The 26,402-nt window shown below is 49.3% G+C and overlaps 1 protein-coding gene across 2 annotated transcripts in view; it reads left to right on the forward strand.

Annotated features, from left to right (window-relative positions):
* ANKRD33B (ankyrin repeat domain 33B) overlaps positions 1-26,142 on the forward strand; it is a 94,307-nt gene extending 68,165 nt beyond the window's left edge. For both annotated transcript variants that reach the window (XM_031666089.1, XM_031666090.1), the window contains exons 3-4: positions 7,272-7,412; positions 17,578-26,142. In XM_031666089.1, coding sequence (XP_031521949.1) covers positions 7,272-7,412; positions 17,578-18,419 — 983 coding nt within the window. In that variant the 3' untranslated portion in view covers positions 18,420-26,142. The remainder of the gene's footprint in view (positions 1-7,271; positions 7,413-17,577) is intronic.
* Positions 26,143-26,402: the final 260 nt, after the last annotated feature.

The raw sequence follows: 26,402 nt of genomic DNA on the forward strand, positions 1-26,402 counted from the left end.
TGAGGCACAAACATGTGTGAAATTCTGGATAAGTACATTTCAACTTTCTGCTTCCATCACGCCTGCAAACATCCCATCGACCAAGGTTCCACTAGACAGAAGAGCTGAGAAGTCACTTAGCAAAGGGCGGTGTGAAGAATATGGGCCATTAGTGCATTATAGGAGCTAAGGGCCTTCTGAAGGTTCACTGAAATCAACTTGCAAAAGGCAGGTGAATAAGAGAAGAGGCATACAAATGTACTTAACATGCGTACATGGGAGCGTTCGGAATGAAGACCCAAAAACGCAGGAGGAATTTTCCATTTTTCTGCTTAGGTTCAACAAAGTGTGGACAGTTACGTAGAAATATAGTTGGACAGGCCAGGCGCGGTGGCTCATGCCTATAATCCCAGCACTTTGGGAGGCTGAGGCAGGAGAATGGCTTGAACCCAGAGGTCGCAGTGAGCAGATATCGCACCACTGCACTCCAGCCTGGGTGACAGAGTGAGACTCTGTCTCAAAAAAAAAAAAAAAAAAAAGAAAAGAAGAAGAAGTATAATGCTAATAGACTGAGTGGGGGAAACCCCACGGGCCTGGCTGTCTAGATTCTTCCAGGTTTCTCAGAGCAGCATTCCTTCCTTCTGGGAATGACGCTCCTGGAACGGGGATCTTAAGACCTACGGTCAGACGGTCAGAGGTGGCAGGTCAGATAATTTCTTTATGTTAGAGCAGTACTTTTAGGTTTTATGGCTGGCTTTAGGGAAAAGGGGTTCTGGTTTCAAAGATCTGCACTGGGGAAGAGGGATTCCGGTTTGGATGGTTGGCCTCGGGGAAGAAGGGACTGAGAGACGGGAGCGCAGGAGGGCAGAGAGAAACCTTTGCTTCTGAGGCCTTCACTGTGGGGTATTGCTTCCTAAGCCCCAACAGCATTCTGAGGGAAGTGAGTCTGCAAGGAAGGAGAGATTGAAGAGAAACAGGAGGGATCTGATAAATATTCCACAGCAGTGGGCAGGGAGTGGCTGTCAAGCACAGGAGGGGAGAAGCAGGGATGTGCCTCTTTCAGCAAAGGAGAATCCCCTGCGTTTTCTGTAGGAAATGTGAACTGAGGACTGACGAGATTCATAAACTTGGAAAGAAGAGCTTTCTACTCATAAAGGGTTGCAGCCTGCAGGGTGGCCATTGTGGCAGGGAAGCAGAGCCTCTGGCCAGAAGCCAGAAACAGACCCTTCCAGGGGCAGAAGAACAAGACAGAAGAACAATGCGTGTGAACGAGGTGGCTCAATACACACATTCTGTAAGCTATGGGAGAAGCATTGAATATTAATGAGAGGAGAAACATGCACGTGTGCAGTCGAGCTCCGTGCCTCTCCCTGGGACCTGTGTTCAAAAAGCGACAGCGTTAGCAGGATCCGAGGGTGGAATGCTGGTCGGTTGTTTTGTCCAAATCACAGAAGGGCGGGGCAGCATCAGGCGGTTGGTTTATATCAGTGGAGGAGTCTTTAGAACGGGCTGGTTTCTATTTAGCCTTAGAAAGGAAGCCTCGCGGTGGTTAGCAAGGAATGGGTATAACAGGCGCATTGCCCTTCCATCCTGTCATAGCCGGGAGTCAGTTTTCAAGGGTTCTCTGGGGTCCTCTTGGCCAGGAGGGGGCTGGTTCAGTCCGTTGGAGGGCTCAGGATTTCACTTTTCCTTCTCGGAATGTGGGCAGCGTGGGGGGCGATGGGGGAAAGCTGAGGGACTTCCCTTCTGGTGGTTTCTGTTCCCTCTGTGAACTTGAAGATGAGTCATACAGGAGAGGAATTTGCCTGAGGTAGGTGACTTCCATATGAAAAGTTTAACATTTTCCCCATGGGGCCTGGGGAGGAGTCAGCCTGGAAGCACAGGAGGGCTGTTGGGCCAGGCTGAGAAGCCGGTGGGGCCCGGGTGGCGTGGGTGTCCACCTCTGTGTATCTCCCAATAAAGGCGCCTTGGCATCCATGCAGAGCGGAACCAGGGGCGTGGCGGGGCCAGGCGTCATCTCCAGCTTTCCTCTTTTGCATACCACAGACCTGTCCATCCACTCATTTAGGAGCTCTCTGAATCAAACACTCCACTGCCTCCTCCTGCCCGCCCGGGGTTGGGGGCTGGGCTCCATCTCTGCCTCCTGAATGCTCCCGTGGTCTCCTGGTGAGCTCCCCACCACTTGGAGAGCCTCGGGTCCAGGGTGGAGAGGCCCCACACCAGGCTGCACAGCCAGCCCTGAATCATCGTCCCAACCTTGCACTCATTTTGAATAGCTCTGTGCTAGTTCTCCCCTTTTTTAATTTTTGTTTTTATTTATTTATTTATTTATTTATTTTGAGACAGTGTCTTGCTCTGTTGCCCAGGCTGGAGTACGCTGGTGTGATCTCTGCTCACTGCAACCTCCATCTCCTGGGTTCAAGTGATTGTCCTGCCTCAGCCTCCCCAGTAGCTGGGATTATAGGCATCCGCTACCACTCCCAGCTAATTTTTGTATTTTTAGTAGAGACGGGGTTTCACCGTGTTGGCTAGGATGGTTTGATCTCTTGACCATGTGATCCACCCGCCTCGGCGTCCCAGAGTGCTGGGATTACAGGCGTGAGCCACTGCACCAGACCTGTCTCCTCTTTTTTAAAATAAACTTTTGATTTGAGAATAGTTTATGCTTACAGAGAAACTGCAAACACTGTACAGGGAATGCCTGTGTGCCTCACACCAGTTCCTCTGTTGTTAAGATCTGACGTCTGTGATGCGTTGGACACAATGAATGGACCTGTGTCAATGCACTGTTATTAACTGAAGTCTATTCTTTATTCAGATTTCCTCAGCGTTTCCCGGATTTCCTTTTTCTGTTGCAGGATCACATGTGGCATTTAGCACTCATGGCTCCTCAGGCTCCTCTTGGCTGTGAGCTTCTCAGACTTCTCTTGTTTTTCACGACCTTGACAGTTTTGAGGAGGACTGGTCGGGTACATTGCAGAATGTTCCTTAATTTGGACGTGTCTGATGCTTTTCTTGTGATGAGACTGGAGTTATGAGTTTTTAGAGGAAGGCCCCTGATAAAGGGCCATTCTCAACACATGGCACCAGGAGACACACTACCAACCTGACCCATCGCTGATAATGTTGGCCTTGGTCCCCTGGCTGAGGTCATGTTAGCAGGTTTCTCCCTGGGAGGTTCTCTCCCTCCTCCCCCGTTTCCATGTAATAGTCTTTCATGGGAAGTCATTGCACACAGCCAGCGGGTTAAGGAGAGGGGAACACGTTCTGGCCCCTTGAGAGTGGAGTGCCTGCCTAGATTACTCAGAATTTTTCTTCTGGATTTTTCTATTCTGCTGGTCACCGTTTACACATATTGTCTCCTGTAATTTTCACAAATGGGAGGTCAATATTATCCCTCATTTTACAGATGTGGAAAAGCTGACTGCCAAAAGCCACCCAGATTCTGAGTGGCAGGCCTGGCCCTTGAACCTGGCTGTTCTCAGAGCCAGCTGTCTTCAGTACTGAGCTCGTTGTCTACACTGTGTCCGAGTGATGCAATTTCATTCAAATTCACATCCTCCCTGGGTCACTTGTCACCTTCTCTTAAGCAGGGTAGGGCTCACTGGGGGAGAGGGGGTGTTCTGGGGTTCTCTAGGTGAGCCTACCCTTTAAAAGGGCTTCCCTGAGGATTTCAGGAATTGAGTCAGATTCCGTAATGTCCAAGTTGGACTGCGCTCAAACTAGATTTTTTTTTTGTAGGCGGAGTCTCACACTGTCACCTAGGCTGGAGTTCAGTGGCGTGATCTCATCTCACTGCAACCTCCACCTCCCAGGTTCAAGCAATTCTCCTGCCTCGACCTCCTGAGTAGCTGGGAATATAGGCATGCACCACCATACCCAGCTAATTTTTGTATTTTTAGTAGAGACAGGGTTTCAGTATGTTGCCCAGGCTGGTCTCGAAGTCCTGGCCTCAAGTGATCTGCCTGCCTCGGCCTCCCAAAGTGCTGGGATTACAGGAGTGAGCCACTGCATCTGGCCTTAAACTAGATTTCAATATGGCGTGTGTTTGGGTTCCCTTGTGCAAGGAAGGCTGTGTGTCTCATATATATAAAGAAAAGGAAAGCTCCATTTGGTTACTCGTCATTGTTTTTAGAGAATAAAGGTTGATACTTATACATTCTTAGAAGTATTGGGTCCACCTTTGATTTCCATTGAATGGGGTCATCTGTGTGATGAGAGGTATTATTCTGCCATCCTGGGAAAACCCGTGGGAAGCAGGGCGTGATTTCTTGGATCATCAAAAGCTCAGGCCTATAGTCAGAACGAGCTGGCTGCATGTTGGTTTTTCTGAACGCAACATAATATGCAGAACAGATCTGTATAATGGGCGGTTTGCTTTGTGGACTTTCAATTTTTCGTGTTTCCACCTATTCAAAGCGCTTAGGATATATCAGTGCAAAGGAACATCCTGCTGAAGATTGTGACGGACACGCTATTTCACAGTTTAAAGAAATGGCTCCAAATGAATTGCAATTCGTTTTACTATGACCCTGGCTAAATCTAACTGACAGGTGCCGCCAAGCATTTAACTGGACCATAAACCAAACTGAGATCAAAGGATTCCCCCAGCTTCCCGCACCACCGCCCAGTTTAGAGTAATTCAGCAGCTCTGGGTACCTGACAGCTGGCCTTATCCCCTCCCCACACATAGTAAAGGACGAGGGAGGGCAATGTGTAAATGAGTCAAAAAAGCACCAGCGACTGGCTGTGAGTCACGCAGCGAGGGGATCGTACCCTTTGTTTCCTGCTTATAACTCGAACACTGTTACACTCATCAGGGCTTCTTTTTCAAAAAGATACAAGGTTCCCCTTTTCACATTTGTGGTGAAATGTGAAAAGGAGATGGGCTGAGGTCAATGGCGAGCTTGCTCCTCAGGAGAGTTCACTCCTGATTTTGGTTGCCCGTTCCTTCTTCACTTGGATTGATGGAGAGCAAACCCACAGGATTTCATACTGGTGGGGCAGCAGCCCAGAGTGGCCCTCCAAGAGGGAAACTGGGTTCCAGCCCCGGCAGTACTATCCCTCAGGGTGTGACTGGGGAGACAGAAGCCACTTGATATATCGGAGGGTTTCATATTGGATTTGCTGAACTGAAGGGGCTGGGGGAGCAGAGATCAAGGGCACCCAGCCCTGCCTGCTGGAATCTCAGCCGCAGTGGGGAATGCTGGAAGCTCCGCAGCCTCATGCTCACTTAGTATTCTGTCTGCAGAGGTGGACTGGGCTGGGGAGGCACCTCAGGTCTCATGCCTGCCGAACCCCAGAGTAATGTCCTTGCCACCTCTCTCCCATCCCAAATCTCAGGCAGTGCCACCCATTGGAAGTTTCTGTGCAAACCAGATGCCTGTGGGGAGTCCGGGCCCTGAGCCCGGCTTCTCCATGATTCAGGGTTCCTGGGGAGAGGTGATACCAAGTTAAGAAGAGAGTGCATAGAAATGTCCATGAGGCCCCTGCAGCTACAACAGTGGGGGCTGAAAGGAACACGCTGGAGTTGGAACGAATATGTGGGGATTTCTGAACACTGCATCCCCGGTGCATCAGGATGGGGCACTGTGGCTAGGCACAGTGGCTCACGCCTGGAATCCCAGCACTTTGGGAGGCTAAGGCAGGTGAATTGCTTGAATGCAGGAGTTTGAGACCAGCCTCGGCAACGTTAGGAGATCCCATCTCTACAAAAAAAAATTTTTTTTAATTAGCTGGGCATGATGGTGCTCGCCCGTGAGCTCAGTTACTTGGGAGGCTGAGGAGGGAGGATCTCTTGAGCCCAGTAGGTCCAGACTACAGTGAGCTATGATCGTGCTCCTGCACTCCAGTCTGAGTGACAGAGAGAGACTCCATCTCTTAAATAAACAAAAAAGATGGGAACTGGGTACCCAGCACCTCCCCGGGGGTTCAGGAGGAGAGACTCGGGCAGACTGCTCATGTTCCCAAGGGGTTCAGACCTCATCAGCAGGGGCCTGGATGGAGGTGGCAGCTAAGGGGAGGGTGCGGCGGAGGGAGGGAGGAAGCTCTTTCCACCAGCTGTGGTTGGTCATGAAGGAATGAGGTCTGAGTTTGGGGACAGTGGTTCTCACCTGCGGTGTTCTTGCCCCACTGATGGTGATTTGGCAGTGTCTGGACACAGTTTTGGTTGTCACAACCTGTGCGGGAGTGGGGGTGGTTGCTACTGGCATCTATTGGGGTAGAGACCAGGGATCTGCCCAGCATCCTGCAGTGCGCAGGGCAGTCCCCACAACTGAGAGTCATGTGGCCCCCCGTGCCGACTGTGCCAAGGCTGGGACTGACCCTGCTCCAGGGCACTGAAGTGGGGGAGGTATACGCACACAAGGACCTATGGGCTAGCTGGCATCAGGCGGCATGGACAGTTGACCTGAGAGGATGCTCTCCCACTCCATTTTGGTTTTCCTTGGGTGAATTCTGGAAACAGCACTGTTGCTGTGATGGTCTCCTTATTCACCATGAACTGAGAGCACCATGGGCGTGCCTGGGAATGAGCAGAAAGTTAGATCCTTTTTGGAGGTGCAAGGTGAGAAAGGGGAGAAATCTGTGTTCTCTAAGAAATCTCCTTACCTGCTTTGCTTTATAGCTGAGGGCCTTGCCTGCGACACTCTGTGGGATGTGTGTGGGGGTAGGTAGGTGGGGAGAGAGAGAGAGAGAGAGAGAGAGAGAGAGAGAGAGAGAGGGGGGGGGGGGGGGGGGGGGGGGGGGGCGGATACGGGTGGAGAGAGAGAGACTGCCGCTTCTGGGTGGGAACAGAGGGTGCCAGCGTGAACTGGCACTGTCCTATTGCTGTCATGATGACTTTTTCCTCCCTGCAGCTCCGGAGCACTTGGAAGTGGTTCTGAAGCTCATTTGCAGCTTTGCATCTGTTTGCACGGGCGTCTGCTGCTGGGAGTTGAGGCTTCCTGCCCGCATTGGCTGTCTGAGGCTGAGCTCCCTACCTACCCGCAGAGTCCCTGCCCCCCACGTCCACTCCCAACAGTGTGATGGGACAGCTCCTCCCGCAAGTGCTTTGTGGAAGGAGACCTGCAAGAACCCAAAACAGCAGTGCTGCAGCCAGGGCGGTGCCCTCTGCTTTCCTCTGTTTCCTGGGCTCCGGGAGAATTCTATCTTGGGTCCGAGAAAAACTCACACAGCAGACTGGCTGGCCCAGGGCTGACTTGGTGTTTCCTTCTCCCTCTAGGAAGGCCTGGCTGGAATCAGCACATTTTGTGGAAGTGGGAACTAATACACGTGTACACTTCTCTTTACAGGGCACGCTATCATCACTAACTACTTGTTGAACTATTTTCCCGGTCTTGACCTTGAAAGGAGAAACGCGTTCGGGTTCACCGCCCTGATGAAAGCCGCCATGCAGGGTCGAACGGACTGCATCCGAGCCCTGATGCTAGCAGGTATGTCCACCTGTCCCGTGCAACTTCCAGGGGCCCCGGGACACCAGAGTTGCTCCTTTAAGGAATATGTTTTGAGATTAATCACTCCCATAGAAACAACGCCTAGTTGCTGCAATAAGGAATAGTTTCTTCACTGAGGTACATGGCTGTAATTATCTGAGTTTTTAAAAAAGCCAACAACAAATGCTTTCAGGATCACGGGGAGAAGCCATGCATTTGTTCCCTTCAGACGCCCCGTCCTGCTTCCTGCTGAGCTTTGCAGTGGGTGGCATCTTCCCTCACCTTCTGTTTTCCTCCTGCTCACCCATTCTACACTCCCAGCCCTGTCCATATCTGTTCTTCCTCAGAAAGGGGTGATCTCTTGGCTGTAAATGGCAAGACTGTGCTGTTGAAGGTGGGTGTAGGGATGGTGGGAACAGCCCAGGCCATCCTAGGTCCCTGCTTGCTGGTGGGTGGCATTGCATAGTAATGTTACGAGGCGATGTGGAGTTGCATGGTAACGTTAGGAGGTGACGTGGAGTTGCATGGTGACGTTAGGAGGTGATGTGGAGTTGCATGGTAACGTTAGGAGGTGACGTGGAGTTGCATGGTGACGTTAGGAGGTGATGTGGAGTTGCATGGTAGCGTTAGGAGGTGACGTGGAGTTGCATGGTGACATTAGGAGGTGATGCGGAGTTGCATATTAATGTTGGGATGTGATATGGAGTTGCATGGTAACGTTGGAAGGTGACGTGGAGTTGCATGGTGATGTTAGGAGGCAACATGGAGTTGCATGGTGACGTTAGGAGGTGATGTGGAGTTGCATGGTAACGTTAGAAGATGACATGTTGTGTGGTAACATTAGGAGGTAATGTGGAGTCGCATGGTGACATTAGGAGGTGACGTGGAGTCACGTGGTGACGTTAGCAGGTGACGTGGAGTCGCGTGGTGACGTTAGCAGGTGACGTGGAGTCGCGTGGTGACGTTAACAGGTGACTGCGGAGTTGCGTGGTAATGTTAGTAGGCAATGTGGTATTGCATGGTGATGTATGTGGCAATTTCTGTTTTCTTTGACGTGTCATAGAGTGGAAAATTCTCAGGCTATCAAACTGAATCAACCTCCCTTTGTCTTTCGCGCCATCTTGGAGAAAGCACTTTCCTGTTCCATCTGTGAAATGGGAGTAATGACCTTTCTCCCTCACCTCCCTGAGGCTAAAATATGACAACACTTTATATACTGCTAAAGGCTATCCAGCTGCAATGAGCTACTAAGCTAAATGCTACACAACTAATAGCTTTAATTCTTTTCTTCACTCTGAAATAGAATCAATGATCATCCTTCGTGCAACCTCTTTGGGTTATTTTGAGAATTAAATGAGAAAATATGTGTCAAGCACATGTCGTGTTAGATTCAGTTAGCAGCTGAAATCTCGGTGAATGTGCGATGCTGCTTTCACCGTTACTTAATTCTGTTATTTTAATTTCTCTTTATTTTTGTTCTTGGCACTGGGTTCAGCCAGTCCTGCTTGGCACTGCAAGTTCCTGAAGAAGTGGATTTCCTCTCTGTTCTTACTTGTTCTGCTGCTGTAACAAAATACCTCACCTGGGTAATTTACAAACTGTAGAAATGTATTGCATACAGCTGGGGAGGCTGAGAAGCCCAAGATGAAGGTGCCGGCAGGGCCGATGGCTGCTGATGCCCATTCCTTCTTGCTGTCTCCTCTCATGGCAGAGCGGACGCCGAGGCATCCTCAAAACCTCTTTCATAAGGCACTAGTTTGATTCAGGAGGGCACAGCCTTCGTAATCTAATCACCTCCTCAAGGCCTCACCTCTTAATGCCATCCCAGGGAGTCTGAAGTTCCAGCATAGGAATTTTGGAGGGTCGTCAACATTCAGACCACAGCACCACCCCTGTCTTGGTTATCCTGAGGGTGGCATCAGAGTTTTCCCAGGCATCGGTGCTTCCAGTAATGTCACTTTTCTGTTCCAGGACCCCTGCTGGGCTCCCACATTTAGTTGTCTTCTTAGTTGTCCCCAGTCTTTTTCTTCTTTTTTTGTCTTTTTTTTTTGGGACAGTCTCACTTTGTCGCTGTCCCTAGTCATCTTCTTCTTTCCAGTCTTCTTCTTCTTTTCAGTCTTCTTCTTCTTCTTTCTTCTTTCTTCTTCTTTCTTCTTTCTTCTTTTTGAGACACACTGTGTCGCCCAGGCTGAAGTGCAATAGCGCAATCTTGGCTCACTGCAACCTCCACCTCCCGGGTTCAAGTGATTCTCCTGCCTCAGCCTACCGAGTAGCTGGGATTACAGGCACCTACCACCACACCCAGCTAATTTTGTATTTTTAGTAGAGACGGGGTTTCACCACGTTGGCCAGGTTGGTCTCGAACTCCTGACGTCAGGTGATCTGCCCGCCTTAGCCTCCCAAAGTGTTGGGATTACAGGCGTGAGCCACCGCATCCCGCCCCTAGTCTCTTCTTGGGTCTGTGAAGTTTCTGTCATAACCTGTTGCCCGTGACGGGACAGTCTTGATTCCAGCCAATGTGCAGCGCTGCCTCGTCTGAGCCTATCTGTTGTTTTTCTCGAGCTCAGTCTGGAGTTACAGGATTCACAACTGCTTCAGATTTATCTTTCCTTCTGCTTTAACCTTAGGGGATTCTTTAGTCCTAGGGGATGCTATAAGAAAAATAAGTTCAGTGAATAAGAATAGAGGCTTCAAAGATGAAAACTTTCTTGGAAATAAAGAAAAAAAATCATAATTAAAAGTGAGTCCCATCGATTGTATTTTTGATTCAGAGATGATAGTTTCATTTAAAAAAAAAAATCAACGAGATATCAGTTTCAACAGAGTTTTGGCCCTGCCTGCCCTTATCAATGAGAAATGGTTCCTTCTAATTAAATGGTGATTATGTGGTGCTTTTGTGTTTGGCGGGAGCTTCAGATGCTTTTGCTATTTCTGGATCTAGTTATAATTGAGTGTAGATCTTTGGTAATTTACTTTTTCAACTGAACATTTATGATGTCAGTCACATCAGTGCACTTTCCGACTGAATTAATTTGAACTGCAAACCTTTTGTAGGTCAGTTGCCCTCTCCTCATTTGGTTCAACTGCTGGGCTTTCTTCCCTGGGTCTCCTGGGGGTTTCAGGCATGTGTGACAGCATTTAGAGGATTCCAGAAACACCTTGCACATCTCTTGGAACGATGAGCCTGCGGGCAGTGGGTTTGCTGCTGACATTGCTTTTCCCCCATCAGTTATTTGGATACAAATTTGGCATTAGATTTTATACTCTCCCTCCCCTGTTCCCCACTTTGCAAGCCCATCCCCCATCACAGTCTAGAACAATCCACAGATTATTGTCTGTGGGATCCTGTAGTGAGTCTCTCCCTGTCCTGTACAAGGTACAGAGCAAGGAGCTGAACAGAAATAACGCAGGAGCCAGGACCCAGTTTCAAATTCGTCTTCTCCACTTCCCATCTCTACACCTGCAGCCTGTCACTCACCTCTCTAGGACTCAGTTTCCTCTTCTATAAAATGAGGCTAATGATAGCACCCACTGCAGGAAGGCGGGATGCGGATTGAGCAAGTTCACGTGGGAGCAGCCCCCAGGTGCCTGCCGGGCTTGGAGAAGCCTTCTGGCTATGTTGGTTGTGATTATTGTTATTGTTATTATTATCATTATTGGTGAGTTTGTGTGTTCAATAGTTATCTGTTAAGTGAATGAAAAAATATGGTTTGTTTTTCCCTTTGAAAAATATCTTGTGAATGAGATACTTAAACTTTCTTAGTGAGGGTAGTAAGCCCCTACTTCAGGGTTTTTGTATTTTGCTTTTTTTTTTTTGTTTTGAGACAGAGTCTCACTCTGTCGCCCAGGCTGGAGTGCAGTGGTGCGATCTCAGCTCACTGCAATCTCCATCTCCCGAGTTCAAGCGATTCTCCTGCCTCAGCCTCCTGAGTAGCTGGGACTACAGGCACCCGCCACCACGCCCAGCTAATTTTTGTATTTTTAGTAGAGACAGGGTTTCTCCATATTGGCTAGGCTGGTCTCAAACTCCTGACCTTGTGATCTGCCCACCTCAGACTCCCAAAGTGCTGGGATTACAAGTGTGAGCCACCGCACCTGGCGAGGGGTTTCTTAATTTCAGCACTGCTGACATGCAGAGCCAGATAATTCTGTGTTGTGGAGGCTGTCTTTCAAATTGTAGGATTTTTAGTGGCATCCCTGGCCTCTACCCACAAGATGACTGTAGCACCTCCCCAGTTGTGACTACCAAAAATATCTCTAGATGTTGCTAACAGTCTCCCAGTTTGGGGGAAAAATTGCTTCCCGTTGAGAACCACTGATGTAAATAATTTAAATGGGAAAGGATATATAAAGTGAGAAGAGACATTTTCCCCTCTGTGTACTCTTCCTCTCTTGTTCTGTATTCCTCCCTCAAATAAAAGTGTGACATCTTGGCTGGGCACTGTGGCTAACGTCTGTAATCTCAGCACTATGGGAGACTAAGGTGGGTGGATCACCTGAGGACAGAAGTTCGAGACCAGCCTGGCTAACATGGTGAAATCCCGCCTCTACTAAAGTAAAATACAAACAAAATTTAACCGGGTGTGGTAGCACACGCCCGTAATCCCGGCTACTCAGGAGGCTGAGGCAAGAGAGTTGCTTGAACCTAGGAGGTGGAGGTTGCAGTGAGCCGATATCGTGCCACTGCACTCCAGCCTGGGCAGCGGATGAAACTCTGTCTCAAAAAAAAAAGTAATGTATTTTTTAGGGAGCTTTTGAGCTGCCCTCTTAAGCTTTGGTTGTAGTGTAGAACTTATAGAAAATTTTCATCTTCTACTATTACTACTAAGCTTACAGTTCGCCTAAGGAACGTGGGTTTCATTTTCCTTTTCCAGTAGATGGATAAGTATTGTAAAAAAAAAAAAAATGTTGAATTGCTTCCCCAGGATTAGTGGACAGCAGTAAGGACAGATGTTGGTATATTTGTAAAATTTGTGCAAATACTTTAAGTCTTATTCTTTCCATTTAGATATGTGATATTAAGAAAAATTAAACCATTTAAGGAAACTAAGAGCCAGAGCCTTTGTTTTAGATGGACACTTCAGATTTTAATAAAAAGTATAACCAGGTTCTGAGAGGCTGATCGATTGCATCTTTGGTTTTGGCCTCGTAAGGAATAACTCAGGCTGTTCTGAAGAGCATTGCAAGGGGAGTTGCAGAACCTTGTTAATTCACTGAAATATTAAGGCCCACAGTGACAGGTCTGTTTAAATAGGTGACTCCGAGAAGCATATCGAGGATGTGATTTTTTTCGGAAGACAGGCAGAATGTGTGGAGGTTGGCAGGTTCCAGGCTTGCTTAAGGGAGTTCACTTTCAGACCTGAAGTGCGGTGTAACTGCCGCAGCCTTCAGGAAGCAAAAACAAGCAGCAGTAAGCTCAAATCTTGCTGTGATTCCAAGGAGCAAAGTGGATTTAAAGGATGGCGAGGAACAGAGATCACAGATGCTCCCACTGTGGGTCGGAGGGTTGCTCTTGTCTCAGGGAAGCCCTGATATCTCCTGGAAAGTCAGATGATTCCAACCATAAAGAGGTTTCTTTCTGTTTATAAGGAAAACATAAGTTTCCTATGAAGTGTGAATTTGCCATGTAGAATTGTTTGAAGTCATTAGGCAGAGGAAGGATGAAAAGTCAAGCATTCTTGTCACCTGAAAAGCAAACCTTGAGAGAAGGACTTGAGGGCAAGTAGTTTCGTAGGAAGGTGGCCCCAGGAAGTGGAGTGAGGGAGCGGGAAGTGAGACTGGGAAGAATGGAAGCTAAGAAATGTCCACCAATGAGCAGTTTCCCCTTGTGGGCAGCTGGGACTCAGATCCACTGGACCCTCCAATATGAGGAAAAGATATCGCAGGGATGCTGGGACGTTTATTTTCCAACTCCAGTCCCTCTTTGAGGGGAGATGAGAACTTTGAGCACACTTCCCACCTGCTGTGTGGCGGGGGTGGCTTGTCCTCCCTGCTGGGCTGGAGCACAAGCTTTTTCTCGGGACCCTAATCCAGATTTGTCATCTTGATTATACCCACAATGCCCAAGATACAGGCTGGAGGTGGCACAAGAGGAAGCAGTGAGGGCTGGTCCATAGTGGTCCCCTGTGGCCAGGAAAGGCCCCCTTGCAAGAGAGAGACCTGAGCTGGGGTTTATAGGGTGGATAACATGGGGGTGGGTGGGGGCTGGTGGAGAAACAGGAAGGGAAGTGACACATTCAGGGCTTCACGCTCCACCCACCTCCTGCTAGTCCTGGGCCTGGCCATGGCTCCCGGAGAAAGCCTTCTTGAGAATTAGTGATGGAAAGTATAGATTTTTTTTTTTCCCATTAGCACCTGTTTGGAATGTTTTTGGCTGCAAGTAACAGAAATCCTGACTAGACAGCAGCTTAAAGAAAACAGGCTGCATTTCTCAGCTCCTTAGAAGTCTGAGGTTGGCAGTCACCCTCCAGAGCTGGCCCTGGACTTCATGAGGACAACACAGACCCCAGTGGTTTCCTCCTGTCCATTTGGCTCCCCTTAGCCTGTTGGTCTGTCACCCCTTGATTCCACAAGAATCACCCAATCCGTATTTCAGACAGGAAGCTGCAGCAGCACCAACCATGCTGGTCCCTTTCGTCAGGAGGTAAAACCCTCTTTAGAGCTCAGTCACCACTGCTGGGTTGCTTGGCTACTTGTAGCTGTAAGCGAGGCTGGAAGAATGGGGAACAGGATTGCAGCCATTAGATTCGACTAGTGATTCTCAGCCCAGGGGACATTTGACCCAGGGGACATTTGACCATGTCTGGAGACATTTTTGGTTGTCAGAACTGGCGGAGTGCTACTGGCATCTAGAAGAAGGTAGAGATCAGGGATGCTGTTAAGTGTTCTCCAATGCACAGGACAACCTATACCAAATAATTACCTGGCCTAATATGTCAATAGTGCTGAGGTTCAGAAGTCCTGGGTTAGACTGATCGTGATGCCTTGCCAAGAACTGAGGATGTTGCTCCCTCAAGTGAAATAGAGGATTTTTGTGTAGACTTAGAGCGCTCAACAAGGCAGCAAGTGGACCCATGGGCGGCAGCCCCACTTTTGTCCATATGGTTGAGCCCTGGGCAAAACGACACTAGGTGGGAGGTGAGGATGCTGGGGGGTCTGCTGGCAGGAAGATGGATACAGTGGCATTTCAGAAATCCTCTGTATTCTCTGAAAGGTGTTTGCATAAAATGTTATTAATCAGTACTTATCTTTTATAATTTAATTACTGTGTTCAGGTCATTAATATGACCCTTTACAGTCTCTTCCTAAGGCAGCTGATCCCTAATTTATAGCATGACTCGGATTCTAGGATCCAGTGGCCTTTGTTCCTTAGAGTCTTTGTCTTTTCTGAGATTATTTTGAAAAGATAGGTGAACATCAGGACGAAGAGTGCAAAACTTTGGACAGCTCTTCCTCTGGTTTTCCATTAGCATTTGAAAAATGTCTCTTTCAGGCAGTGTTCATTAAGATTTTAATTTTGCAGTTTGTTCCTTTTTTAAGTGACATGCAATTAATTAAGGTTTAATGTGTCATCTATTTTTTGCTATGACACTTTTACTGCCCCCTTTTCATTTTAGTCAGTTTATAAATTGTACTCTCACTAATGAGTTCCATCCTGATATCCAGTTCCAAATAATTACCACTCTTCTAATATGGCTATTCTTTAATGTGTCACAGAATTCAGATCCTTACCAGGCAAGCTCAGGTGAGCTGGGTCTGTGGGAGCCATGAGGCCACTGTGGGCCGGCAGGCCAGGGCAGCGGCTGGGGACCCGGCCTTCCTCAGTTCAGCACATATTGATCAGCCATCACATGTCAGACAACTGGGTCTGGGTCTGCATGGGATATACATGAAGAAGCGTCTGTTGGGCCCAGTCCCCGAGGAGCTCACAGACTAGATAACTGTCCTAGTTCTCCACGTTGCTTTGCTGGTGGAGATGGGACTAATGGGACTTGAAATCCTCAATGGTTTCTTTGGTTTTGAAATGGAGTCTGGCTCTGTTAGTCAGGCTGGAGTGCGGTGGCGCCATCTCGGTTCACTGCAACCTCCCCCTCCCGGTTGAAGCAATTCTCCCACCTCAGCCTCCTGAGTAGTTGGGATTACAGGTGCCCGTCGCCACGCCAAGCGAATATTTTGTGTGTTTTTAGTGGAGATGGGGTTTCACCATGTGTTGGCCAGGTTGGTCTCAAACTCCTGACCTCAGGTAATCTTCCCTCCTCGCCCTCCCAAAGTGCTAGGATTACAGGTGTGAGCCACTGCGCCTGGCCCCTCAATGATTTTTAACAGTATGTGGGATTGAGATTGGACCAGTATTAATTGAACAGCAATTCCATATTAATTTCTATACTGCAACATTGAAATTTATGCAGATTTCATCAAGTTGAGTTGAAGTTTAACTTTGCAATATTTAATATTTGGGGGCAGTGGGTGGCCTGGGGAGATTTATTAAGTGACTAGTGACTAGTGTCACGGCGACTGTGTAAGGGGACCTGTCAGTCAACCAATAGGATGTGGATATCAAGAGATTTATTTTAAGGAGTTGACTGTGTGGTTGTGGGGATTGGTGAGTCTGAAATTGGTGCGGTAGGCTTGAAGGCTGGAAACTCAGGCAGGAGTACGTAAATGCTGCAGTCTTGAGGAGGAATTTATTTTTCTCCAGGAAAACTTGGTCTTTGCTCTGGAGGCCCTCAGCAGATTGGGCGAGGCCCACCCACATTATGGAGGGCAATCTTGACTTAAAGTCAACTGATTATAGATGTTAACCACAGCTGCAAAATACCTTCAGGGCAACACTTAGATCCATGTCTGATTAAATCACTTGGTATTCTAGCCTAGCCAAGTTGACATAGAAAACTAAAACTAACCGTCACACCGGGCCTGCCGGGTGGTAGGAAGTATATTAGACTGAGGTTAGGACACCCAAGTCTTAGACCCTCTCTCTGTTACTAGCTTGGGGGTCTCAGGCAGGTCCCACAGCTACTGTGACTGCCATTCATTTTGCAACAAGCCTTTTTAAAATTCATGCCCCCTACCCACCAGGATGAGATGTGTTGAGCAAACAAAAATGAATTTTTCTATTCTGGAAAAACCCACCATCTGTTAAAGATAGACAGAGCCCGGCCAGCTAGCCCGCACTGGGAGAAGCAAAGGACCACCCATTTCCCACAGTCCAGGACCCATGGCAGTCCTCAGAGTGAGGCCACAGCTGGGGCGCCACCACTTTGCGAGTCACTGTTACTAGTCGTATTTTTAGAATATTCTAACCACAGCATTCAGGTATCCAAGGCAGCTTTATTGTCTGTTCTTCTCTCCATTGACAGAAAGCTATAGGATCTTATTTATTTAAAAAATTCTGTAATTTGGCCGGGTGTGGTGGCTCATGCCTGTGATCCCAGCACTTTGGGATGCCAAGGTGGGTGGATCACCTGAGGTCAAGAGTTCAAGACTAGCCTGACCAACATAGAGAAACCCCCTTTCTACTACAAATACAAAATTAGCCGGGTGTGGTGGCACATGCTTGTAATCCCAGCTACTTGGGAGGCTGAGGCAGGAGAATCGCTTGAACCCAGGAGGCAGCGGTTGCAGTGAGCCGAGATCGCACCATTGCACTCTAGCCTGGGCAACAAGAGCGAAATTCCATCTAAAAAAAAAAAAAAATCTGTAATGTAGGTGCTGAATTCAGGCAGGGTTTCATTCAAGACAGATAATCAAATGGAACACTTAAAAGGCAAGTTGGACTGGGCTGGGCAACCGTGGCTCAGGCCTGTAATCCCAGCACTTTGGAAGGTGGAGGTGGGAGAATTGCTTGAGCCCAGCAGTTCGAAACCAGCTTGCGCAACAGAGCAAGGCCCCATCTCTACAGGTGGTCCGTGGTGTAGTCCCAGCTACTCGGGAGGCTGACTTGGGAGGATGGCTTGAGCCCAGGAGGTCGAGGCTGCAGTGGGCCATGTTCCCATCACTGCACTCCAGGCCCAGCTTTGGGTGCTCACATGAGCACCGGGTTTGTGCAGTGGCCGGGTCTAGGGAGCCCTCTGTTAGGAGGCTTGGCTTTGCCCCAGGCTCTGCCTTGGGAGGGAAGAGTCCTTGTTGCCGCCACCCACTCTTGTGTGTGTTTTGCGTTTTGCAGGGGCGGATGTCCACGCGAGGGACCCCCGCCGTGGGATGTCGCCGCAGGAATGGGCCACTTACACGGGCCGCGTGGATGCCGTCCGCCTCATGCAGAGGCTGCTGGAGCGCCCTTGCCCGGAGCAGTTCTGGGAGAAGTACCGGCCCGAGCTGCCGCCGCCCCCCGAAGCGGCGCGGAAGCCCGCGGGCTCCAAGAACTGCCTGCAGAGGCTCACGGACTGCGTACTGTCCGCGCTGACGCCGCGCACCATGCGGGGCCCGGAGGACGGGGGTGCCCTGGACCACATGGTCCGGATGACCACGAGCCTCTACAGCCCCGCCGTGGCCATTGTGTGCCAGACCGTGTGCCCCGAGAGCCCCCCGTGCGTGGGGAAGAGGCGGCTGGCGGTGCAGGAGATCCTGGCGGCGCGGGCGGCGCGGGGCCCCCAGGCGCAGGAGGCGGATGGGGTGGGAGGCGCAGGGCAACGCGGGGAGACCGGCACGGAGGATGTGGACTGCCGGGAGGGCTCCCCGAGAGCCGACCTCCCGCCCCCGTCCCGGGGCCCCGCCGCGCCCTCCTCGCGGAAGGCCAGCCTCCTGCCCCTGCAGCGCCTGCGGCGGAGAAGCGTGAGGCCCGGCGTGGTGGTGCCCCGGGTCCGAGTCAGCAAGGCGCCGGCGCCCACCTTCCAGCCCGAGCGGCCGGCGCGGAAGGGCAGCACCAAGGACAGCGGCCACCTGCAGATCCCCAAGTGGCGGTACAAGGAGGCCAAGGAGGAGAAGCGGAAGGCAGAGGAGGCCGAGAAGAAGCGCCAGGCCGAGGCGCAGAAGGAGAGGCGCTCCGCGCCCTGGAAGAAGAGGACGTGAGGGCCTGTGTGCCTGGCGTGGGGGCCGGGGCCGGGGCGAGGCCGCGGGGCTGGTCGCGGAGAAGGAGGCGGCCTCGTTGCGCATCGCACCACGGACGCTCCATGGACCACGGGGCCACGCGCATTTCCAGGCTGTCTGTCCAGGCTGCTTCCAGGAGAGGGCTGGGGGAGCCACATCGATTCGCCTGTCACCAGCCCTCCTAGCAATCAGTACACCTAGCAGGCACACTGCCTAAAAGGCTCCATTTAGAGAACCTCAATTAGGATTTTTTTTTTTTTTTAAGATCAATTTATCAAAGGGCGTTTTCTGCGTAATTTTGTATTTTTAATCATTATTTATCAAATTTGCAACGTTTTACAAGTGATAGGGCCCCTTGTATCCAAGGCAGTTTTAATACACTTGCCTGAAAACCTTTTATTTAAAATACTGTTTCTAGCAATAAATATTTATGATATCTGTAGGAGTTTACACAGAAATCATGGGATTCTCTCCTTTTTGGCTGTTTGGTCTTTTCTTCTCATCGTGGGTGTAGGTGTGCGCTGGATGTTCTTATTAATTAGGTTAAGTGATGCCGGATATTTCTATTTGATGGAGGGATTGACTCGTTCAGCCACTTAATCAAGTGAGACAGAGAGATCGGATTTTATTGTATCTTTTTAAAAAGTATCCATACAGTCATATATTGGGGGAAAACATTTATCATCAAATTATAAAACAATGCAGAGATAAGCATGTATAGATTGCTAGAATTAAACTCATTTTAAGCAAGGAGTTTTAGATAAACTGGATACAAAATCTTTAACATATTAAAAATAGACATGAGAAAAACGTGTCATTTGATAAAATGGGGGAAATATAATAAATGATTACCAGAAATACAAAATTAAGCCTTATGTGCTCTTAAGTAAATCAAATCCAGGTATCCTTAAAATGTAAAAAAGATGCAGCAAGAGTAAGGAGCCCAGAATGATGCAAATTACAGGAATGGGGAGGAGGCAGTTTTTAGAACAGGCGAGAGAATGGAATGGGGAACAGACTTGTTTTCGGCAAATTCTCCTGGAGTAGACCGGGCAGCCCCCTCCTCCAGGCTCAGTTCCAAAGAGTCCATTGTGTGGGTATTTCTTTTATTTTTCCCTTGAGGACTGCACTTGGTGTTTAGTTCATCCTCATGCGGACCTCATGGAATTTCCAAGATGCGGGGCCCTGAGCAGGGCAGGGCACGGGTGTGATTTGCCTTGGGTCACAAGCTCTCGGTGAGGGTTTTAAATCCACACTTTTATCTCCAAAGTCACATGGAGATCACTTTTCTCTCCTAGGTGACATGAAGAGCACTTTTCTCGGTGATCAAATTTGAATTTATCAAAGGGGGTTTTCTGCATATTTTTGTATTTTTAATCATTATCAGATTTGCAGCATTCTAATTCGGCAGTGCAGGGTATGAAAGCTGGAAACTCAGGCAGGAACTTCTAATTCTAATGGCTCTGGCTGTGTGGGTTGTAGAGTATCTGTCACATATGCACTTTATTTCAGTATTAAATACTTGGACATGCACGATCACAGGCCTATTTGGAGGCTCTGTACTATAACCCTAATAACCCTAGATACATCGTGATACAGAGTGTCTGTCTCAGAACGCAGGCAGGGCTGGTGCAGGCTTCTCCATACTCCCTTCCACTTGGCACCATCAGGCATCGAGCAACCAGGGATCCTAAACTGGCCTCTCCAAAAACTCCATTGAACAGGACTGCAGGCTGCACCCAGGTTAATGGAAGATTGGTGCGATGATGATACGGTGTTTAAGGTCAGATTGCAGTGAGTTCCTCCTTAATCCCAGAAAGGCACCGTGATGAATGCCGCAGGAGACTGGACCCTCTTTGAGAACTGCAGATATTAGTTGACTGTGGGTCACTCTCGTGGCCAAGGAGTTGGGATTGGCCATGTCTCCTTTGAGGAGGTGGGGACTGTGACTGAGACTGGTTATCTTTGGGGGTTGTCTTTTCTGACTCCTTTGGCATGTGGCACCTTCCTGCCACACGTACATAATTCACAGCATTACCAAGACACCACGAGCCCTACCCTCACCTCTGTCAGCCGAGGACCCAGCCAGGCAGTGCCACGTGGTCTCCCAGGCACGCTTCTCAACACCGGCTACCCCTGCTGTGAAAGTTCTCAAGGTCCTGGTCCCAGAAGCCGAGCCCTGGGAGCGTCCTAAAGCTCTGCAGGTGACTGCACTGCAGCCTGCATTGAGAACTGTGGCTCTAACACAGTGATTTCGGGAGGACACCCATTCTGAGCTCCCACAAAGGGCTCCACCTTCCCAAGAATGTCTAATTGTCATTGGAACAGCCAGGGTTAGGCAGCTTCTGCTAGGGCTGACGTGGCGTCTGACCCTTGGTGGGTTGCCAGGCATTCCTGGCAATGGTATGGGAGTGGTATGGAGCCCCCACTTCTACCCCAAGCCTGGGTGTCTGCTGCTTCCATATCAAAAATGGACATTTCTGGTCCTGCCCAGCTGCTACCTCACCACAACCCATGCTCAGAGTCTCCACGGTTGTGTGGAACAGCAGTGATGGGACAGCAAATGACTGGTGATTTCCCCAGGTCCCACGCTGTTCTGGAGTGGACGTGTTGCGGCCCTGCCTCCGATGTGTTCCAGCCTCATCCAGGTACACAGGATACTCTGGGGCCAGCAAAGGGCTTGTCCAGTGATGCTCCTGGTGTCCACAAAACAGCTCTAGAGATACCTGCATTTTGAAAAGCCTGCTGAGCCAACAAGCGTGGGGCAGGACATGGATTTCTTTGGCAAACCTGAAGGAGAGCTGGCCACTTGCCTGGTGAGCGGAAGCTGCTGTTACCTGGCCAGTGTTTGCAACTTGAGGGAAAATGACAGCTGCATGGGGGGAAGCCTGACCTCCCGCGGAGCTTTGGTGTGGCCTCAGTGGAAAGATGGGATTTTGAAAACCTGCCAGACCCAACTGAAAGAAGGATCATTCCTGATTGAGTTGGAGACTCTCCCCAGTCCCTCTCTAGACTCATTCTAGCCATAGCCTGCCTGTGGACAGCCCTTCCCATTGGCCCATGCAGTGGGTCCAGGCAGCTCCTGCAGCTGTGCTCGTGGCTGCTGGCCCAGCACTTCTCATTTTTGCCGTGTGGAAGCAGATTTGCTAGTAGAGGAATTTTCCAAGGGAAAGAAGTGTTGCCAAGCCTCTTGCCTCGACCTGTGGGGGCCTTCTGCTCTTTGTTTCTTGTTCTCTTTGGAGTGGGCAGCAGAGGGGACAGGTGGGCCCCCAGTCAGGCTCAGGGAGTGCAGGAGACCAGGGAGGGAAGCCCAGATGATGGGGAAACAGAGCCACCTTGAGGGGGTGTCATGGAGTCAGTGTCGGGGTGACCTGACGGGTCAGTTTATACTTAAGCAACATTATTATGTTCACTTCTTTTGGGTAAGGGATTCCTCACGGGAGGTGTGGTCATCTGGTCGTAGAGGTGGGGAGAAACACCCCCTCATCTTCCTGAGCCATTTGGAAGCCCTTTCCTCCAGCCCTCGGTACCGGTGACACAGGCCCCTCGGTCTCAGGATGTGGACAGGGCTGGGAGGGGCAGGCTTCTTGTCCCATCCCCACTCAGCACCGCTGGGTATCTGGCAGTCAGGGGTCTCACAGTGGCCTCTCCAAAAGCCTAGTGTCTTTAGAGAACATTTTTCATTTTTGTCTATTTTCGTTGCTTTGAACAGCTGCATTCACTCACTGAGGGCTCACCCTCCCTGCATCCCCAATGTGGTTCAGGGAGGAGGGGACCAATGAGCACCGACCCCTTCTCCTCTTCTGTCAGTGGCCACGGCAGTGCCCTCTCTGGCTTTGCCTCCACATTCTCCTGCCCCCGTCACCTCATCTCTTCTTCCTCATTAGCCTTTCCTTCCTTTGCCTGTTTTCTTCTCCCAGCTGGTTAAGTTCTTGATCATCCCTGGCACCACCTACACTAAGGTCTACCAAGGACAGAAAAGCCAGGGCCTCTGCGAGGCATGTGGTGTCCCTGCGGGGTTATCATGGTGGGACCTCCTAGACCCCAGACTGAATGAGAGGCAGGTCTGCTAGTGTCTGCGCTGATGGCTTAGAATTCCTCCACAGCTGTGCCTCTCCCACCGCCTCTTCTTTGCTTGGAAGGGAGACCTGGTTTGCTCTCCTGCCATGACAGCGCAGCCCCTGCTGTGCAGAGGGATGGGGCTCGGGGTCCCTACCTGCACCCTGATGTTTATTAACTGTACATAGTGAATTTCAAGTTGACAGGTACCTTCTCAGGGATTTATATATAAATTTATATATAAAAATAGAGGAAAAGTTGAAGTCTATTTTACACTTTTTAGTGTTTGAGTAAATTATGCTTTAACTGGACAGAAAAAATATTTCTCAGACAATGTTGATGCTGCTGGTAACAACTGAGATACCTGGGGCTTACCCTTGATGGAGACTTCTTGGTGATTCTAGATCGGGGACTTTGGTGGCAGAAATGGCTTTGGGGTGGGTGTGAAGTCGCTTCAGCCCCTCTGAGTTGCCTCTTGTGGATGGAACATGTGTATCAGCAACAATGAAATCCACCTCCGTGTGCATGGAGGTGGCTGATGAGAACACAGATAGGCCAGTCCTCTCTCTTCCCTCCGGAACCGGCTGCTCCCGGTCTGACATTGGAGCACATGAACTAAAAGTGACAATTTTTTCTACTTGTTTCTGTGAATAAAGTGTTCTACAGTCAGCCAGCACTAAACTCACCAGAAAGCAGGAGGGAACAGCCTGGAGCCGTTCATCTGGAATTACCTCGGTGTGCAGAGGCTGCCCCTTGGCTGCACTTGGGAACATCGTGGACGTCTTCCGTCCTGTCAAGCTCCTCCTGACAGACTCCTGGCAGCACTGGAGACCTCAGGACTATGGAGATCAGAATTGCAATGGCTTTGTCATCTCAGCGTGGCCACTCCTGAGGCAAGAGGCTCCTCCTGGGAGCGGGAGAGAGGGAGTCCGTGATGTCGGTTGGAAAATAGGATTTATGGATGCAGGAGGGCCATGCTGGGCCCCTCTGCCCGCTTCTCTCCCTGCTGTTGGTGGTGACCAGGTCTCAGGAGTGGAGATGAGGCTGTTGTGAGTGAAACAGAAGCCCCTGGAGTAGGGCCAGACCCCAGGCCTGAAAAGGATGCACAGCCTGCTGTTTCCAGGCTGTTGGAAGAAGCGTGGGTACCGAGTGATTATGATGAAATGCATCCCAGAGAGGAAATGAATGGGCCCTGAAAAGTGGGTCTGCCATATCCCTGGTAGCCCGCCTGCAAGAGCACTACATTCCCCCCAGCCCCGCTGTCCACACTACATGACGTGGGAAGGCTGCTGTTCATCTGTACCCTGGGGACCCGAGTGTGCTCTGTGGAGTGAGGCACAGCCCTGATGTGCACCCTGCGCTACTCTTTCCCCAGGTGCACCGGAGACTCAGGCTTGCTCATTTCCGTCCTGACACAGCTCACTGTTCCTGAGTGGTCAGAGTCCCCCTGTGCTGTGTCAGCTCCTAGACACCATTAGTCTTTCACATGATAAAGCGCAAGCACTTTTTCCCTTTTGCAGTATTTGGGGAAATTCTAGCACACTCCCTGGGGATTTGCAAAGGTCCCTCTGCCTCCCACAGTGGGTAACTGTGTGGATTCTGCACTTGGCAATCAGTGCTTCCCCTTGGAAACACCTGGGGACCCTGTTTCTTTGGGCCTGGTCCTTGGTTTCTACACCAGCCCGTTTCAGCCGGCACCTGCCTGGGACTGCCTGGAGGGCCACGGTCCGGGGAAGGACAGGTGGGACCCTGACTATGACATCTTTCTAAAACAATAAAGTCCCATTGATGACAACTGCCGTGGGATGAATGCCGTTGCGGCGGTCATGCTGGGAGCTGCGGAGAGCTTACAACAAAAGCAGTGTCTCTCAAGGCGCTGCTTGCATGTTCCCCTCCACGCCTCTCGGTGCATTTGGAACTTGCTTACGCACTGGTATAACTCTTGAATCAGCTGCTCATTTCTGTGCCCTTGCACTCCCAGGTTCCTTCATTAACATTTTAAATAAGTGACTAAAAAATCTCCTCTGGAGGTTGTTTTTGAAAGAAACAGGAAAAAGAAACACACACTACCTGGATTGCTTTGACTTATTTTCGAGCGACTCAGCTGAAAGCCGGTATTACATGCACAGTTTCCTCAGGCTCACCCAGCCTGAATAAGACTTGATAAAAGGCACAGCCCTCGGCAGCAGGCAGTGCCAATGTGGACAGTGTACACTAAGGTGTGTGTGTGTGCACAGGCGAGCACACATGTGTGTACTCATACACACAAATGAACTAAAGGGACACTGGGCTTTGTGCTGGCAAAGGTTACAATGCTGCTATAGCTTGGCTGTGGGCAGTGTCAGATGGAACTTGCTTTGATGGTGTGTTGTTCAGTGTACTCAGTGGGGTCTCACTGTCAGCATTCCGCCTGCTGTGGCACAGAACACGGCTAGGGTCATCATAGTCCAGGTTTTTATTGAAAGGCAGCGTTGACCCAGACGGCTCATAGAGAACCCATTTGGCCAGCTCTGGGCCATCTCTCTGCCTCCACCCTACCTTGGCTGCACGGAGGAACCCAAACCCAAGGGGCCCAGGCCCAAGAGGATTCTTTACCCCTGGAAGAGCTCCCCAGGAATTCAGCCTACAGCCCTTGACATTTGGCTGCAGGTTACCCTTAGAATCAACACCTTATCCTGAGGAAGCCCTGGTATTTCCCCAAGTCTGCCTATGTATTAGATACTCTAATCAATGCTAACACAGTTTGGTTTTTGAAGGAACTAGTTTTGTCATGATACTACACCCTTCTATTGTATTTAAATAAAAAGAAAAAAAACCCACAAAACTTTCCATCCGGTAAAGCAATGGTCCGTGTTGGCCTGATGCTTTAAGAGGTTTGGGGAGGTAGGTATGGAGGCACCTTAACACCAGTTCTTTGAGTAAAAGTTCTGGTAGCTGGTTTAGAACTGCACAGCTATGAATACACCTGATGAAAACTGCAAAAGGCGATGACAGTCCCAGAAATATGACCAGCATCCCTGTGAGCCTTCGGGGCATCCGAAGGAATTTGAAACTTATACCCCATTCAGATGAACTGTAAAAGCCAGTGTACTGGAATTGTCTTTGGTCTGCCTGGCATTTGGGGGTGTCCAAGGACCTGTGTTTTTAACAAAGATGACTTTATGGCCATTCTAAGGATTGAACAGATTCCTGCACAGGGTGCCAGGTTGCAAGTTAGGTCCTCTTAGTATAAGCTGTCTTTTTTTCTGAATGTAAACCTATTTGCATTGTCATTTCTAATAATCCATTAGGTTTCTGGATATTGTAAAGATACTAAGTACAGATATAATTGTGTAAATTTCATAGTGTTTTATTTTGAGGTGAGAGTTTTGTTATAGTTTATAAAAGATATTTTCCTATTCAGACCTCAGGGCTATTTGGGAACCTACAAATAAATGTGATTCCCAGCAGCTTCAATTTTTGATATTCAAAAAGTTAATAATCTTTAAGCTAAATATAATGTGATATTAGTCAGAAAAAAATGTTTTTCCCTTTTAACTTCTAACAAATTATGTACTAATGTTTAAAAAAATATGGAAAAAATGGGATAATGTAAAAATGTGGGAGAATTGTAGCTAAAGAATAAAAAATCACTTGTTAAAACACATTCTTATGGTCCAAATGTGTGATATTTGAATAAACTTAAGTGTGTATAAATTAGAGAGTGATACAGTGAACTACACCAGGATTTTTTCATGTCACTCCCTTCTTTTCATTGAAATAGACGTGCACCTTCTTATTGTGACAAACTTTCACTTTATTTTTCAAAGATAATATTTAAAAATTGTGAGTTCCCCACAAATAGTTTGTCACATGTTCAGATGATCTCATTACAATCCGCCTCTTCTCAGAAGAACCCACTGGCAG

Source organism: Papio anubis, chromosome 5 (genome assembly GCF_008728515.1).
Source record: "Papio anubis isolate 15944 chromosome 5, Panubis1.0, whole genome shotgun sequence".
In the NCBI taxonomy this organism is placed as follows: Eukaryota; Metazoa; Chordata; class Mammalia; order Primates; family Cercopithecidae; genus Papio; species Papio anubis.